Genomic DNA, 17,783 nt, shown 5'->3' on the forward strand with positions numbered 1-17,783 from the left:
CATGGCAGATGTGTTTATAAAGCCGCATTGAAATGAATTAAGCGATTCAGTGTTCCTGCAGAAAAGCCATCTCCAGCCTCCTTTTTGCACTATGAAATTCAGGCAGCATCTCAAAAACCAGCATCGAGCTGGCATGCACCCAAATGCAGCAAGCTAAGGACAAGTTGAGGCCAGTGCCAGATTTACATTACATTTTTCCGTCTCACATGTTGAACAACCTGTCCACAACTGTCATTTCCTAAATTCCATCCACATCTCCTTCACTCCACTAATAAAAAACATCTCAGCTATTTACCTCCTGTCATTCATCTTCATGCTGCCCTCCATAGCGCTCCTCCACTTTAGCATGCAAAGCTGCCCCACCTTGAGACTACCTCCACCAAGCTCCCACACCCTGTGTCTCCCCTGTTAATCTACTTATTTCTTAGCAACAGAGTTACATTGAGAGTTAATTAGCACTGTTTGCATCTTGCAACCAGCCCTCATTTCAACTGCAAGAACCACAGTATATTGGCATCACCTTCCACTCTTTATTTCTTATTCCACCAGATCAGCCTCTCTAGTAGAGCTCTGATGAACCATTCCATGTTTAAATGGAATGTTTGGTAACTCAGTACTGAGATTAAAAATGGAACAGAGAGAAGAGGAAGAATTAAACAAGCTGCTCTCCACGAAACAGAAACGTTCTTGGAGAAAAGGTGGGCAGAGGGAAGGACAGATTTGAGCACCAGTTTGAAAAACTGGCTAAACAGGATTTTGGTCCCTAGCTGAGAGTACAAAGAGAGCGAAGAGACATGTTTCGCCAGCAGCAAAGCTGGATGAAAGCCAGCACAAGCTGCTGTGTTTTCTGCAAATGAATCCCAAGTGACTGACATGACACGGCCCCCTTAGTGTTGCCTTAACTATAACTGAACAAAGCTGTGGATCTTAAAGAAACAAGACTCCTCATTAAGCTCTTTCTATAGTTATGAAGCACGAAGCACTACAATAAACCTCTGGCTATTTGAATATTCCCATTTCCCCAACTAAAAATAGCTCTCCTTGAGAAAGGCCAAGGCATCTGCACTGTATCTGTGTCTGGCATGGTAGCAGAATACGAAAGATAGTTCAGTTCCATGCTGTCAACTGAACCTTTTCTAAAACATCAAGATACTCTGGGGAATCCTCTCTAATTCACCTCTGAGAAATAACAGAAAGTTTGGCTGCTTTCTACTCCTCAGACCTCCAGCAGTCCTACTGCATCTTCAAAATGGGATCCTTTCCTTTAGCAATGTTTCTCTGTTTTCCTTCTTTTAGCCCCACTGCCCCATCCCAGCTAACAGCACCAGACAAGACACAAAATTATTCCCAAAGCTTCAGAGCTGAAGGCATCCTTGTACTTTGATCTGGTCTGGAATGTTATGATAAAGCATAACATAAAACTCCAGAAAGCAGCTTACCTTGTAGTCCATCCTTAACCTAGACATGTATCTATTCCCAAGTGGAAAGATGAGTTATTAGATGTATTGATATTCCCTGCACAAAGGATGGTCCTTGGTGAGGGGACCTGGTTTCAAATCAACGGTATTGACAGACATGTTACTAAAGTGCCCAGAGATAACAGTTTGGTGATTACACAAGACTAAGTTTCTGCCAGATTAGCATATCAGAGAGCTCATTTTGACTTCTATGACATGATTTAGGTGTGAAGACAAATCACAGCTGGTCCAGACAAAAATTAAGACAGATACTTGATCCAGGATAAAGGATTTGAACAGGCTTAGAATTTGAGATCAGTCGTTTGGAAAATAAACCCCCAAACAAGAAAACAACACAACCAAAGAAACCAACCCAAAACTTATTCAGGAGTGACATCTTTTGGTCGTTAAAAGCAAAACTTTCAGGAATAATAAAAAAAGGCATTTCAGCTCACATACGCTCATAAATTCCAATATAATCCCTTGATCTTAAAGAACTCATGTTACTAATATGTAACGGTCCTACAGAAAGTGAAAGTACTTCACAGATGTGTAGAATACACCCACTTGGAGGCAAAAACGTTTTATCTGAGGCACATAGACGTGAACTGCTTATGTCTCATGCTCAAACTCGTAAAATTTTAAGAAATCAATCTACTCCGAGAAACACACAATCTCCATGTGAAGCAGAAGCTAGGGATCTATTTGGAATCTCTTTCACAAATTATTTTACTTAAGAGACCTCCTCCAGTAAGGAATTGTTAGAAAACAAGCTGGAGATCAGCAGCACAGAAACTATTACAGGCAGGGAGCTCTAATATACAGATCACAGAATCATAGAATGGCATGGGTTGGAAGGGACCCCAAGGATCAGAGCACTCCAACCCCACTCCCACAGGCAGGGACACCAACCTCCAGGCCTGGAGCTACACAAGGTTACCCAGAGACCTAACCAACCTGGCCTTGAACACCGTCAGGGATGGGGAAACCACCCCCTCTCTGGGCAGCCTGTTCCAGCCCCTCACCACTCTCTCTGGAAAGAGCTTCCCCCAACACCTCATCTAACCCTTCCCTCCTTCAGCTTCACTCCATCCCCCTTGTCCTGCCAGTCTCTGCCCTTTGGAAAAAGCTGATTCCCTCCTGTTTCTCTGCTCCATTCAGGGATGGAAAGGCTGCAATGAGGTCCCCCCACAGCCTTCTCTTCTCCAGGCTTACCCAGCCAGCCCTCTCATCCTCTCTTCATAGCAGAGGTGCTCCAGCCCTCTTGATCATCTTCGTGGCCCTCTCTGTATCCATCTCTGTGTGCACATGCATATACGTTTATGTATAAAAATATATAGTGAGACGAATTACAATATCTCATCAGATCAGCTCAACTTTCATGTTTGCACATCTAACAATTCAGGATAATTTTAAAAATTATTTCTAAGTTTGAATTCACCATGTTTCTCAACATTTTCTCAGAGCCTGAGTTTTGTTCCATTTTATGAGCATAATGAAGTTTGATAGCTACAGCTCGCAGTCAGACAGATAATCAACTAGAATTCACCAAAAAAAAATCAATAATTCCAAGATCTATAGACTTGCACACATATAGCAGTGCTTAACATTGCAGAAACAAGTAGCAACCACATAAAGCTTTTTTCAATCCAGAAATCCCAGAGCTCACTCTCATGCACACTCTTACATTTTACCATGTGAAATGTCAACTGAGACACTGAAATTAATTGCAGCTCTCCTAGCAATGAGACCACACGCTTTACATTATCAGACATACTACCACTTTGCAGTGAACATCCTGTGTGCTCTGACTAAAGAGAAAAAAAAAAAATCATCACTACTTATTAGACATTATGGTAATCACTACATTAGAGCTTTAGACTGTCTTTTAGGCCCCTAGTGTGGGTCATTCTTTGCTTTCAGCGTAGATCATACAACAACGATCTGACTTCTGTCAGGTCAGAGAAGCATGAAAAACAAATTACAATCTCCAAAGAGGCGTGTGAAGATTCTCTATTCCAAGTTCTGCTTCAACAGGCAAAGATACTGCAGTTCTTGCCTTGAAGCCTGATTTTCCAGAAAGTCCTCTACAATTTATTGCCAGAGAACACCCAAAACCAATTCTACAGTTGCAAGTGCAGTTCCTCAAAGATCTCCAGTGGTTGACCACTGAAACAGGCTGCCCAGAGAAGTTGCTGACTCTCCACCCTTGCAGGTACTCAGACTCAACTGAACACAATCCTTGGCAGCTCTCTAGCTGACCCTGCTTTTTCAGGGTTGAACTAGATGACATCTATAGGTTCCTTCCAGCCTCAGCTTCATTCTCTGATCAGTTTGGACTGTTTCACCTACTCTGACACTACATGAAAGACCATTACATCAATGCCACCATAGTGCATATACGTGGGGGGGTGATTGGAAAAGGACATGTTGTCTGGAGAAGGGTAAAAGGAGGAAATCAAGAGGCAAGATGCAGCTGAATTTGATTAACAGAAATTTTCTGACATCAAAACAAAACCAAGACTGAAACAGCACTGAAAAACATCCTAAAGACTCCAATACAGCATGAGAAATCTCAGGAGTATCAAGCCATGAGTTTAGTAGACAAAGCTTGAACACACAAACACCATGACATGTCAACTTTGGGAAATATTTTCACTTGGACTTTGTACCTCAGATCCTGATGTGCCCATGATGGTCTCACATTTATTTACAATACTCTCCACAGGTAGCTTTCTGCTCCTTCAGTCTTCAAACCCCAGTGATAATGCCAGCCTTATCCATGTAATGGAGGAATTTAAAGCATGTCAATACTACTGGGAGGTGCACAAACTGCATTTCAGCAGTATTTACAAGTATGATAACCCTTTATTGTGCTAGGTAACTTTTTAAACAGAGAATCCTATAGTAAGCCCTTGTCTTTGTTCATCTGTTAACTCCTCTTCCACGAGGCTGATAACGGATACATGGTGACCTTGTACTGGAATTACTGTATGGAAAAAAATAAGTGAAAGCTACAGGGCAGCCACAAGCCGCAACTAAGATTTTTTTATGTTACTCTCCTACCAAAACAGGAAAAAAAAACTGTAATTAGATACTATTAAGACACAAGCATGAAAAAAAAAAGTTACTCTTTAGGTTTTTTTTCTTTGCAGCCCAGGTCCACTCACTAGAAATGTTAAAAACCAATATTACCAGTTTGATTTCTCCTATTAAGAGGAAAGCAATTTTTTGCTCTATTGAACACTAATACCTGAGATTTAGTGACTGAAGACTGGACAAAAGCATGGTTTTCATTTCCAGCATGCCACAGACAATACAACTGTGCTCAATACGACCAGTCAAGTCACATATCATTTTAAGCCACCTGAGGTACCATAAACTGTATTAAGTAACTGAGTAGTCAGTCACAACGGCCACCACAGATGCATATATTACCCAAACCCAGAGTTTCCATCCAACTTTGGAACATGCAAGTGTAGGAGCAGGTTTTCTCTCCTCTGTCTCAAGGAGATGCTTCCAGAACCGCAGACTTTGTATTCTTTGCTGACTAGAGGTCCAACAGCAGCAAACCAGGTACCATGCATCTGTTCCAAAGCAGTTTCATCTACACTGGGTGTCTGCATAGACATAATAAACTCATCTTGTTGCCTTTCTCATAGAAACAAATAAATTCTTTCCATCCATGGCATGTGTTAAAAAGGTAACAGGGTTAAGGTCTCAACTCCCCTACACTTGGTTCTGCCATGAGATTCCAAACATCACAAATGCTCAAAAGAAGAAATATAGTTACAGAATTGCATTTTTAATGCTATTTACGATATTCACTTTTATCTTTTACTTTGTTGGGAAGCTCAAGTTCCAGGACATAATACCATCTTATCCTGTTCCCCATTGTCATCACACAGGTCACCACAGCTTTTTGAGTCAGGAAGGCACACAGCCTACATGTGACTCTTCTAATGACCATAAGAGTTCAAAGGAGGAAAATGGAAGACACTCTTCAAGTTTATCACATCCTTCCATTCACCAAAACACAGAGAAGTACTTCAAAATTCATCATACTCCTTCAGACTCACATAGAGGGACCGGAAACTTTCAGCTCAGGTGAGGGCAGCCTACAGCTAACTTTCTGCATAAAAATAGGTCTGTTTAGCAGGTAGAACATGAACACCCTTGTGACTCAGGACTCAATAAACTGCCTTAAGGATGAAATTTCCACATTATTTCTGTATTTGGCTCATTTTAACTGGGCCCAGGTCTTTGTGCTACGAAGTAAACAATAGCTAACGAAATGTTTTATCCTTCCTAGGAAAGAATGCAAAAATCTAGCCATCTGCCAAGACAAAGATCTGTCCAAGCAATGCCACTTGAGCAGTTTATGACCATTTTTGATTAATTATTTCTTAGATCAAAGTTTGCAACACTGGACTATTTGCATGCTTTCCAGCTATGGTATCTACAGCATCTAATTCACATAATGCATTAAGCATAAAAGGCAAGACCATGGTTCAGGCCATCTAAATGTCACAGCAATCAGGTCACAGCTTTTATCTTCAAAAGCACAATCTGTTTTAATAAGAGAGTGTTGAAATATGCAGAGTACTCCACAAATAAGCTACTTGAAGTTAGTCTTGTGTAAGATAAAGCACCCCAGTCCAGCAACAGAAGAATTTCAGAGTTTCTGGACTTACTTTACTACTATATTATCTGTCAGGAAACTGCTAAATAAGGACACACTGAGATAAAGTAAGTTTTCACCTTTAAACTAACCTGTATTGAAAGGCCACTGGCTATCAAAACCAACAAAATAATGCAACAAAGATGCATACTCACACAACACCCTAGCATTTGTTAGCACAGAGTACTCACGAGTCTGTCTTTAAGCAAAAGGAAACGCTGATTATTAGTAATGCAAAAAAATCCATACTGTCAACCTTTTACCTACATTTCAAGCAGGATTACAATGGTGCCTCACACTCCTCACGGGCTGCTTGCTATCAGCTCAACTCACAGAGCAAGTCATTACAGCCTGAAAGACAAGGTTGGACACACTTTCCAAACTCTAGGTTTTAATTAATACCATGATTGCAATATTTCCCGAAGTCCTGACTTAAGCAGGAGCTCTCTGTGTTCTATACCTCCCCCACTCCTACTTACCTCTGTTTCAAGGACAAACTTTCATTAGCAATGTGATCTTTAGCACTGGCTCTATTGACTGTAATGCATGGCACTGCTCTATTTACTCAACACTACCTCATTGTTTGTAGTGGAAGCTTAACCAGTTGTAGGAGAATAGCTAATACCTGCAAACCTTTTTTTTTTCCCCCCTCTTTTCTTCTCTCCCTATTGGGTTATTTTTCAGGTTGTTTTTGTAGTAATATCCAGGGAAAAGTAAAAAGGAAACATAAAAACCCCACACCTATTATCCCCGATTCAGTTTCCTTCAACATTCTCTCATACTCCATCCTCTCCTTTAAACTTAAAGAATATCTTAGGCAGGGACTTTCCTGAATAACATCCTTGAGATCCATGAACTATATCTGCCTATTTAAGAATTCAAGTAATTGTTGCTCAAACCCTGATGAGTACAAGCAAAACCAGTCACTTTCATAAGCTGTCTCTGCTTCAGAAACAGGGAGCTTTCTCTTTCTTGTTCAATATGGTTCCACAAAAACATGAGTAGAAGATCCCTAAATCAGCTTGCATTTAATCTGTGAAATTTTAGTCACAGCAACCCCATGCAGCAGGAATTGTTTGATAACAGGAAAAGTGTTCATACCTGAGTAAGATCAGAATTCACACATGGCCTTCCAAGGGATTACAAGTCCAATACAGAATAGGAACATTAGAGGTGACATTATAACAGCAACATCACTTAGATGTTGCTTTCTCTAACAGAGCTACACCCTGTCAGTTAGGCTCTTGTTTCCAAAGGGAGTACATTGTGACCGGAAAGACATGATATGAGTTGCCTGGAACACGAAGCAAGTCAGGCAGCTTCTTGTGATCAAAACTCAGTGTCCAAGGTTCACAGGAAGAGGAGATTGGTCCATATTTTCATCTGTTTCTTTAAGCATACCTTAACAGCAGGTTTTCTCCTCCTGCACTTCATACTTACACGATGCCATTTCACATGCTTTACAGTAAGCAAAAGTTCATTCTGTAACAAGTTGTCCTGCAGAAGTAACACTGGCTAACACAGTAGAGTAATCCAGCAGGGAAACCCTACAGCTCGACCACAGTCACATTCTCATGACTGCTACATGTTTTCCATCTCTCACCGCCAACACCCCCCTCCAATCCAACAGTTCTTTGATTCAAGGTTTGATGTGTTATCTCTCTTCGGCTGCAAAGGACTCCTAAATTAACTCTCTGGTACAGAGATATGTAATACAAAGCAAAACCTCCACAGTATTTTTTGCACTTTTATTTTCCAAGTTGCACATTACAGCTTTACTTTACTCTTAGTGCAATTCACTACAACAGGATTGCTTACCAGGAAAGCAATTCTGTTGATTTTTGTAAAGACATTTAATTTCACACATTGCCAATATCTGCACAATTTAGAGTGATGTTACAGCACATGCTTAAATTTCTCTAGAAGTAAAGCCAGATAATGGAAATGCCACTGATAAAAGTTTTAGAAAGTTTTTATTTCAGTTCTGTAAGAAGGATAACACAATTCAGAGACTGGACTAAAGCTCTAGTAATGGAATCTTTTCTTTTAACCTGACAGGTGTCTAAAATCATCACAGGAGCCAAGTTTTTGCTAAAGAGAATACAACTGTTACCTTTTCAATATTTCAGTGCTAACACAATAACTATTTCTCAGTGCCTTTTGTCTCCCCTGCTCACTGCAGCTGTACAAAGAAAGGCAGCAGGAGGAAAGAAAAACTAAAATATTTTTAAATGGAAGTTTGGGTGAAGCAGCAGGACTGGGGTTTTTTTGTTTTGTCACTGATTGCAAGTGGTGAGCAATTAAATTTTAATTCACAGTATCTCTTGCATAGTATTTCTCCTACAATACACATCTAATCCTCACAGCACAGGGATTTAACGAACAAGGGACAGATTCGTAGAGCAGCTGTTTATAAATAAAGAAAAGAGGCTATTGTATAGAAGTATACTGGAGAAAGCTGGAACAGTTTAAAGAACATCATCACAGATTTATTAGAGCGGAGCAGTAAAAATGGTTTGTAGAGCAACTATCACCTGTGATTCAGTACCTTCCTAGGACACACACATGAAGGTCCCTTTCAAAGTAACAGTATCTTCTTCCTTTCCTGAAGTAAGGTTCTAGCTAACAAACTGATCATGAATGAAAGCAACATGGTATCTCTGCAATTTCTATGCAGCAACTAGTATGAACAAAAAACAAAAAAACAAACAAAAAAAAAAAGAGCATTTTTCCAGAGCAGACAGGAGATGGCAAAGACAGGAATGTGAGGAAGGAGAATTCCTGTTTATTTTTCTAATTAAAGAGATGTAAAAGTTCCAATTTTAACCATAGAAATTTTAAAAAACAAAACAGGGCTGTCATTGTGTTGCTTTAAAAAAAAAAATCATCTCCAATCAGCATTTTTCTTCTTGGCCACAGCACTGCTTTGCCAGCAATATCAATTCCAGCATCTATGCGTCACTCAAACCTAACTATTCAGCAAAGAAGTGCTGTAACATGTTGACAGAGATGTTGCCCTCGTTTGGCAGCACTTGGCTACCCCAAGTGCTTCTACATACAACTGTGTTTCTTTTTATAAAGAAAACAGAAATCCAAGCAAGCCAGCACACCGATGCAAGAACTGTGCAACCCTTTCAAAAGCTGAGACAAGAACCAGATAAAAGGCTGCCACAAGCAGAATGAAGCTTGAAGACAACCCAGTGTATCCACAGAGTTTTCTAAGCTGCTTCCATGATAACATGGAAAAACTGGTAGAAGGACTGCATGTATACTTAATGTCAGAATGGTAGAATATGAACCCTTTATTCCTCACCTCTCATTCCCTAGTCACTTCTGACAATGCCAGCTCTAGTTCATTAACACATTTCCAGTGACTTTTTCAGTAGCTACTTACAGCAAGTTACAGGAAAGAAGTTTAAGTCTCTGAGGATCCAGAAATCTTAGTATTAAAAGGCTTCTACCCCACGTTTACTGTCTTCCAATGACTTAATTTCATGAGAAATTCAAGTATTTGGACTTTATATTATAGCTGTGAGGATGTTCAAATGTGCTAGCAACAGAGTTTTCAAATACTGCACAGCATCACCCTGTTAAGACAGGTGTTTCAAGCTACTCTGGACTGGCCATAAAGTTTATTTTCCTTATATGCTAATGTACCCAGACTTGGTAAGAGATTTAATGTTATCTTCAGAACAAGCGGCAGCATCTGCTATCATAAAAAGTCTACTCAGGCTCATCCTCAAACCACTGGGTCAAATTATTTGTATCTAATGGATTTTGGCAATTCTAGTTTTAAGAGAAGATAGCCCTGCTAGTCAAGACTACCATATTTTTTATGCTTGCAATGGAAAAAATACACAGCTTTAAACAAATTCCTTTATCTAATTCTCTGCTCATTCTGAAGTGAAATGCAACTAAACACAGTAACAAAGCAAGGTTTAAGGAAATACTCCAGGAATTCAGATGAAATTATTGCAGCCTTCAGAGAAACCAAGCTTGCTTTTCCACAAAGCCTAACAGAACATAAGTGCTGCCAATAAAAAATTGCATTCACGCTATCTTCATCTATATATTCATGTGTATATATATTATTAACATAACAGAGGAATTGTTTCAATTGACTGTTTTTGAGAGAACATATTTGGGTATTTCAATAATTAGTGGGAGCTGGATAGCATAGAGGATTTGTAGAGGGAAAAACAGTTTGTACCATCAACAGAATTCCAACTAGGGTTCGGAAACAAGAGTTAACCACCCATTTTCATTGGTGAAGAAAAAAGTCCCAGCTCTAACACCTGCAGACACAGAAAGCATCAGCACATCCTTACTTCCCAACAATAAAGGCTGATACCCAATATTGGAATATTGCCAAACAGAATTTAACAAATGCTCCTCTAAGTTTATCAATGGGAATAGCAAGCCATTAAATCCTAGTATATGTGAAGAACCCTGCATAGGGCTACATGCACACAGCGCACTCTGCCCTCCTGTAAGAGCAGGAGTTTATCACTTACCTGCCCTGACAACCTGAAGGTGACCTCGTGGCTGTCAGGATGTCCTCATCGCTCACTGCTGATACCAAAACCAAGGGCACAGTTTCACTTTACATCTGCTTGGTGGGCAACCTGTCCTTTCACCCCACACCTTGGTGCTATGGCTGCCCTCAAGAACACCACCTAATCTGCCACACACTACATTACACAGAACCATTCTGAACCAGAACCTTTTTAACTGTGAACAACGCCTTTCTCCACTTTAATATGCAGCCCCAAAAACCTTTGCACTGGCAGAACACAGGTGAGGGAGTAAACACCTAAGTAAAAGGTGCCACTAAAACGTTCTCACAATTGCAGCAAGAGAATATAATGCGGGGGCAGAAATACCTTAAGCTGGTATCACCATTAAACATGTTGGATCATGAAAATACAACCAAAGGGCGTAGTTTCATGGGACATGAGTTTGGACAGCAAAGCAGCTTACAAGTTCCCACCCTACCTGCTCGTTTCAGTGATCCTGTTTACAGCACAGCTTCACAAAGGGTTTTACCAACACAACAAAAAGATGGCAAAGTACAGTGCAGGGGCAAGAAAGCAGCCGGCTTCACTGCTAAAGCCAAACCCTGTGAAACTACACCCTAAGTATTTGTTATGGAGAGAACAGCTCGCTCAGTAACACTTGCCAAAGGTTTGCCAAGCACCTGCTCCAAAACGTCAGAACTCAGACCCAGCAAATATTCCAAAACACAGCCTCTGTTGGGAGTTTTATTTTTATTGAGGTGATGCAGTCACCAAATAATCTGAAGTTGCAAGACCAACCAAGAGACAGTGACACACACAAATAAATCACCCTGCATTTTCAGGCTTTTTTCTGCAGTTTGAAGGTTCAGAGGTGATATAAAAAAAAAAATATTAAAAAAAAAATCATTTCTTCAAAATGAAGGTGCAGCAGCTGGCAAGCAAGCCAAGGAAACTTTCTGCTGCTTTCTGCTAGCACTTTGTGAAGAGGCTGCAGAACAAGTTTCACTTTGAAAAAAAAAAAAAAAAAAAAAAGAAGAGTTGTAACCGGTTTATCAGGTTAGAGGAATTCACTGGTTCTTCCACCTCTCCCCCCACATCCCATTTGCTTCCAAACTCTCATCTAACCAGCTTCTTTCTTGCTGAATTTGTTGATATGTGAGAAAATAAACTGCACCTGTAGCTCAGCTGGATGATCAATAGGCATCCAAACAGCATTTAGAGAACCAGTAATTTGCTCTCCCCTGCTGAAGTGGCACCTCCTCGGTATTTCCAATCTTTGCATAGTTCAGGAGAGGGGGAAAAGGCTTGCTTTTTGTCTATGTCTGAGACTCTAATCGAATCCACTATCAATGGATTCAGTGTAAAATGCAATGAAAGATCAGCAAGACTTGGGCAACTTTTCAAGCAATTTTTTAATAATTGTCAACCCATAGATGAAATTTGGACTCTTTCAATAGGTCCAAAAGCAGCCCCAGCTCTCAGACCTCTCCCTTTTCATTTGATGTTCAAAGCAGATGGTAATTACAGCTAAATATTGCAGACAGCTCTCCAAATTTATTAGCTCTTCTTAGACTTATCCTTTGTCAGGAAGACATGCAAATATTGCCTTGCAAAGGGAAAGTTACATGTCTTAAGGCAAGTCATCCTGATTCAGCCAGGTTTTCTGTATGGGAAGGATTAAGAAATCCACAACACTTCCAATTTAGTATTCAATCCTTAACTCCAAACCTCCATGGCTAGAACCAGAGAAACACATGAAGATGGGAGGTTTTTTTGAGTTGGAGTTTAATGGGAGTTATGGGGCTAAGAGAAAGGCAAAGTTCATTTTGGTTTTGCTCTTTAAAATCAAGCTTCCATTGCTGCAACGTTTTAGACAGCAACCTGAAAATTGATTTTCTCCCTTAAAAGCTTGGAAAGTGGACAACCATGAAGTTCCAGCACTTAGAAAAATATAAACATCATGCTAAATAAGCCAGCCTTACTGAACAATGAAACCTAGTGAGAATGTCCCAGTAACGCAGGAAGAAACACAGGACATTATCCCTTTAGTAAGTAAGCAATGTAGGCAATACATGTTTAGAGCTTTACATCATAGGCTCAAGAGTTCCAAACACACACCTGAACAAGAGATGTCCTACTTACTTTGTTTAAAAAACCCAAAAGTCACATTTTTGTACTTGGCAGCATTCTGCAACTACACCACATCTCACAGTCAGCTCAGCAACTATAAATCTACCATTATTAGTCCAACAACTGAGGGAAGTTATTAATGCCATTTAGAACTAAATACAAACAGACTGCTTCTTAAGGGTACACATTTTATGACTTGAGGTAACTATTTCCTTAGTATTTGTACACTGTCAGGATCTCCCCTCCCCACTGAAAATGTAGCTATCCAAACATTGCACAACACCTATCAGAAAATACAGCTCAAACCCATAAACATACTAGCATCTGTGGAATCAAATGCCTGTTATCCTGAACAAGTACAGCATCTAAAGGCTTGTAGCAAAACACATAGAACACACACTGCAGCAAACAGCTCGGTTATTTGGGGGCCCTATTGCAGAATCTCACTTTGTAAAATTACACAGCAAAAACGTATCGTTGGGGAGCCCTATTTTAGAATGTTGCTGAAGATGAGCCCAAGCAGTAAGTTGTGTGAAATTTTCCCCTGTGAGAATCTGAAGCAAAATTGAAATGTTGCATGGGATCCAGAAAGGCCTTGTTACAAGGCTGAACCACAGCTTGCAGCCGTTTCGTAGACCCTAACGCTGCTGGAAAGGGAATTAGATAGTAATAGAAGGAAAGAGGCTTTCTGTGGCCACTGGAAAAATCTCCAGACCCACAGCAGCTGATCTACCATTTACCAGTTACACTCACAGAATGCTTGAGGTTTGGAGAGACCTCTGAAGCACAGAGAAGCTACAATGGATTTGTTCTTAGTGAGTTTCACTTCCTTCTACATGTAGAGTGGGAACCCAAGACAAAAGCCAGAAGCAAACCCCGAAACTTTCATTTAGACAATTGAGATGTATGCTAAAGTAAAAGATTTTCAGCTGCATCATCAAATTTGCCACCACAATCCAAGCAGGGTGTGGATGATTTCACATACTCCATTACATTATCTCAAATCAAGGTACAAGTCTACTTCCTTTTCCTCCTCCTTTTCAAATAACCACTTCACCCACCTGTGCTTTTGCTAATCAAAATACTTAACTGAAGAAAAAAAAAAATCTGTATGTGTTGACAAACACCTGACTCATTCTCAAAATACATAATCTAATTAAAATATTTAATGGACTTATCAAAAACGCAGAAAAGGACCTACTATTAAATAACATGGAATTTTGCTTTTTGCCACCATTGCAAATGGGAGGATCAATTACTTCTAACTCCAAGTCAGGACACATGGAGAGGGAGGGAGAGGAACTTAGGTAAAGCGTGTTCCAGAAGACTGTGATGGAACTGTCCGCATCACAACTGGTGTATAACATCGGTAGCAAAATCATCATTAGGTTGCACAGATATGCCAAACAAAAAGGGGGGGGAAATTGTTTTTCAAGAGCCTAAACCCACCTCCACACAAAGGTAGTATTTCCTTTTATTTGCTAAAGTAGACCCACCTACAGTGCAATTTACGGCAGTAAGATACAATCTCTCATAAAGTATTGAGTATAATTAAAGTGTGTCTGTTATAAAGGTAAACAGAGTGTACTAGGCTAAGCTGTTCCAGATGTCTTTAGTGCAAGATCTGGGACAAGATCAAACCTGCAGCTGCACATTTTCTCAGGGGTTATTTTGAAGTTTTAAAAAATTAAAAAAAAACCCAAACCCCAAACCTCCTCACTCTAGCAAAACTAGCACAAGGAGAATAAATGCCATCTGCAGCCAATGTCAACAGGTTTTAATACACATAAAAGTTACACACTTCTATTTTCAAAGCTACTCCAGAGCAAAGCATAAACCATTCAGTACCAAATAGGGTTAGGACCTAGTCTGCCAAGTTATCTGTGTCACTAGAAGTTACAGCAACATGAACCTGTTCTACTGCCTAAGCAAGTTTCTTGCTGAAACGCACCTACGAATGATTCAGACAAGGTGTGGAAAGCCAGTTTTATATGTTACACAAAAATGCACTATTGTATTTTTCCATTCAAGCACAATTTGTATATAGAAGAAACAGCAAAACCAAGGAAACTTTCAGGAACTGCATTTCAGTTTTTTAGGTAATTTAGGACCTTTTGAACTGCAAGAACATACAAATTCACAGAGTTACTGTCTTAGGGTGATATTCAATGAGCTAAAGAACAAAATAGAGAAAACATAGAATAAACCCCCCAAACACCACAATCAACTTTATAACCCACTAAACTAATTAAGCTCATCTGGAAAAGATTGATACCCAACAAGCACAGCTGATGTTTTACAAATGCATAGCTTTGAAGATTTCAACTAACTCAAAGGATAACAAATGAGAAAAGATCCAGTTTTGTCGTACACACTATAGCAGTGAACCTACATGCCACCTGAATTTCCAAAGTTTGGTTAGCACTGCTAAATTAAGTAGTGCTCTTATTTGCCTTAAGGAAGATAAATTTGGAATAGAAGTAGACCCATCAAAATAATCAGAAGCCAGATCCTCCAAGGCCTACAGCATCGGTTCAAACGCTCTGCTGCTGTGTTTAACTGTTCCAGAATTAGGGGCATTACCCATTTCAAAGGGTTCAGGTATCTTTGCGTTAGCTTTAAAATAAGCACTAAAACGTGGCAGTGATTTCAAAGTGAAAAGCAAGATTAAATTCTATTTCTTTTGTCAAATCCATTGCCTCTTGTCCCCGGGCTTTACCCCACTCCCACGAGGAGCACCTTACCTGTTGAAGGACCCGGTCCAGCGGCTCAGCTTTGCCCAGTCCCTCTGGTGTTAAACCACTCAGTTCGCGACACTGGTCACTTAAGTCCAAATTGTCTGCTTTCACCAGGGATTTGTGTAGTACCCCTACCTAAAAACATGTAAGAAATGATGGGCAAAAGTGAGAAGCAATCGAATTAGCTCTTTTTACCAAGGCGATCAGACCCCAGAAAAATTAGAAAGGTGCAGTATCGCGTCCGAAAACAATCGCAGTGAGAAAAAGCACTTGTGGATTTCACAAATCGAAACCTTTTCCCTCCCACCCAGGAGAGCCACGCTCTCTGCTCCGGTGGGTCGGGGCCGGCTTTCATGGGACGCTTTTTGTGGTTAGCACCGATTTTTGCGGGAGTTGTTAACGGCAAAGGGGAAGATCATATATGTTAAGGTGGTTTCCTGAAGCTATTCATGAAATTGATAGTCACGTTTGTTTTATCAAAGCCCGTCCTTTCTAGGGGGTTCTTGTTTACCACAGGGCTTTTGGAAAAAAATTAAAAGTATAATTTTTAGGCTCGTCTGAAAATAAAGTCAATGTTCTCTTAAACGTACCCAAAAATTGGTTTAAAAAAAAAATAAAAAGGAAAAAAGTCTCCCACAGCAGGCCGCAAAGGTCGGCCGGTTTCCCTGAGACAGCTCCCATGAAGCGAGCACGCTGGCAGCCTACCGAGGGCAGCTTTTTGTTTTAAAGCTTCAGAAGCCCGTACACATCTTCGAATTTGAAGCTACAGATACTTGAAAAAGGACAAGGCGGCGGGGGTGGGGGGTGTAGATGCGGCCAAACTTTCTTTAAAAGTTACTTCTTCCCTTAAAACGGAACAACAGGGACCTGGGGAGTGCCTACCCCAAGGGGCGAGTGACCCTCAGGCACGGGGAGGGGGGGGGGGGCCCGCTCCCTCCCCTCGGTGCATTTGTGAAATGAACAAACGGCTCCGGGGAGGCAGCGAGCGGCCGGGCGAGCCTGCTCACCCTGCGCCCGGGGAACGCGCCCTCGGACCGGGTGTCGAAGCCATACCTTCTTGCTGTGTAGATCCACAACTTGCCACACCAAGAGAATTAGTTCCCTCTCATCCGAACCCAGTTTAGCCCCATATGCACCAGCTGTTGCCCCAAACAACACCACCAAAGAGTCACTGTGCGAAGCCGTCATGACCACAGGGGGAAACAACTACAATCAAAAGCAGAGGTCAAAAAAAGGAGAGAGGGAAAAAAAAACAAAAAGAAAAAAAAAAAAGACACACAAACAAACAAAAAAAAAGAACAAAACATCCCACAAAGCTCACCCCCTACCTCCAAGTGATCAAAGGGGAAAGGAGCGAACAAGGAGTCAGGATATCAAGAGGAGAGAAAGAGCTATTTAGGAGGTAGGGTGTTTGAGACAAAAAAAATGGAGAAAGCTCGCATCTCTACCTGTTCCCGGTGATCTCCTTCTTCCCGGGGCTGATTGGAAGGTGGAATTAGCAAGCTGTGGGTTTCTCTCCCTCTGACATCATGGCAGAAGCCCAGCCTGGGTTTTGGCTTTTTTTTTTTCCTTCACTTTTTTTTCCCCCCTCCTTTCCTTCCCCCTTCCCCTCTCCTGAGCTACCTGCCCCCGGTGCAGCTCATGTGACTCTAGTCAATCTCCCAGAGGGACAAGGCCATTGGGCCTTTGGAAAAGGTGTAGGAGGGACGGAGGGAGAATCAACGCCTGGCTGATCCGGCCTGATTGGTTTTTGAGGGAGATCAGAGGAAAACTCCCTTTTTTCTCTCTAATTGTGCCTGCAGGAAGTGCCTTTACCTGCTTTCAGTTTTGCGGGATCCCGTCCGCCGCTGGGCGCGGGCAACGCGCGCTTCGGCTGCGCGCCCGCGGAGACACGCGGCCGCCCGCAGCCCAATGCCCGGGGTGTGTGTGTGGGGACTTGGGGGTTGATTTGGGGGGGTCTGTGCACTCACACCGGCTGCCCTCCCCCCTCCTTTATTTCTTGTAGTTGTAAAGCCTACGCCCGCTCAGCCGGTGCGCCAGGCTCTGGCTCCGCTTGGCAGCACGAGTGTCCTTCCTGCGCGTTGCTGTGCGTGTCGTGCTGCTGTGGTGTGAACGCGCCGATGTAGCAGCGGTGCAGTGGCACACAGGAATTTTGAAGGGGTATTACAGGCAGAAAGCACTTTGCATTTTAGGCCCTATTCTGCATGCGGTTTGGAAAGGTGGATCCTAGTGAAATAATTGTTGGTTTTGAGAAAGGGTG

At 41.4% G+C, this 17,783-nt stretch overlaps 1 protein-coding gene across 1 annotated transcript in view; it reads right to left on the reverse strand.

The window, feature by feature from the left end:
- The window catches only part of ESRP2 (epithelial splicing regulatory protein 2), a 43,206-nt gene extending 26,059 nt beyond the window's left edge, over positions 1–17,147 (reverse strand). The window contains exons 1-3 of the mRNA XM_084269894.1: positions 16,972–17,147; positions 16,577–16,729; positions 15,530–15,658 (exon numbers count right to left, since the gene is read on the reverse strand). Of these exons, the coding sequence (XP_084126020.1) occupies positions 15,530–15,658; positions 16,577–16,711 (264 nt within the window). The 5' untranslated portion in view covers positions 16,712–16,729; positions 16,972–17,147. The remainder of the gene's footprint in view (positions 1–15,529; positions 15,659–16,576; positions 16,730–16,971) is intronic.
- Positions 17,148–17,783: the final 636 nt, after the last annotated feature.

This window comes from Gallinula chloropus, assembly GCF_964237585.1.
Source record: "Gallinula chloropus genome assembly, chromosome: 13".
Lineage (NCBI taxonomy): Eukaryota > Metazoa > Chordata > Aves > Gruiformes > Rallidae > Gallinula > Gallinula chloropus.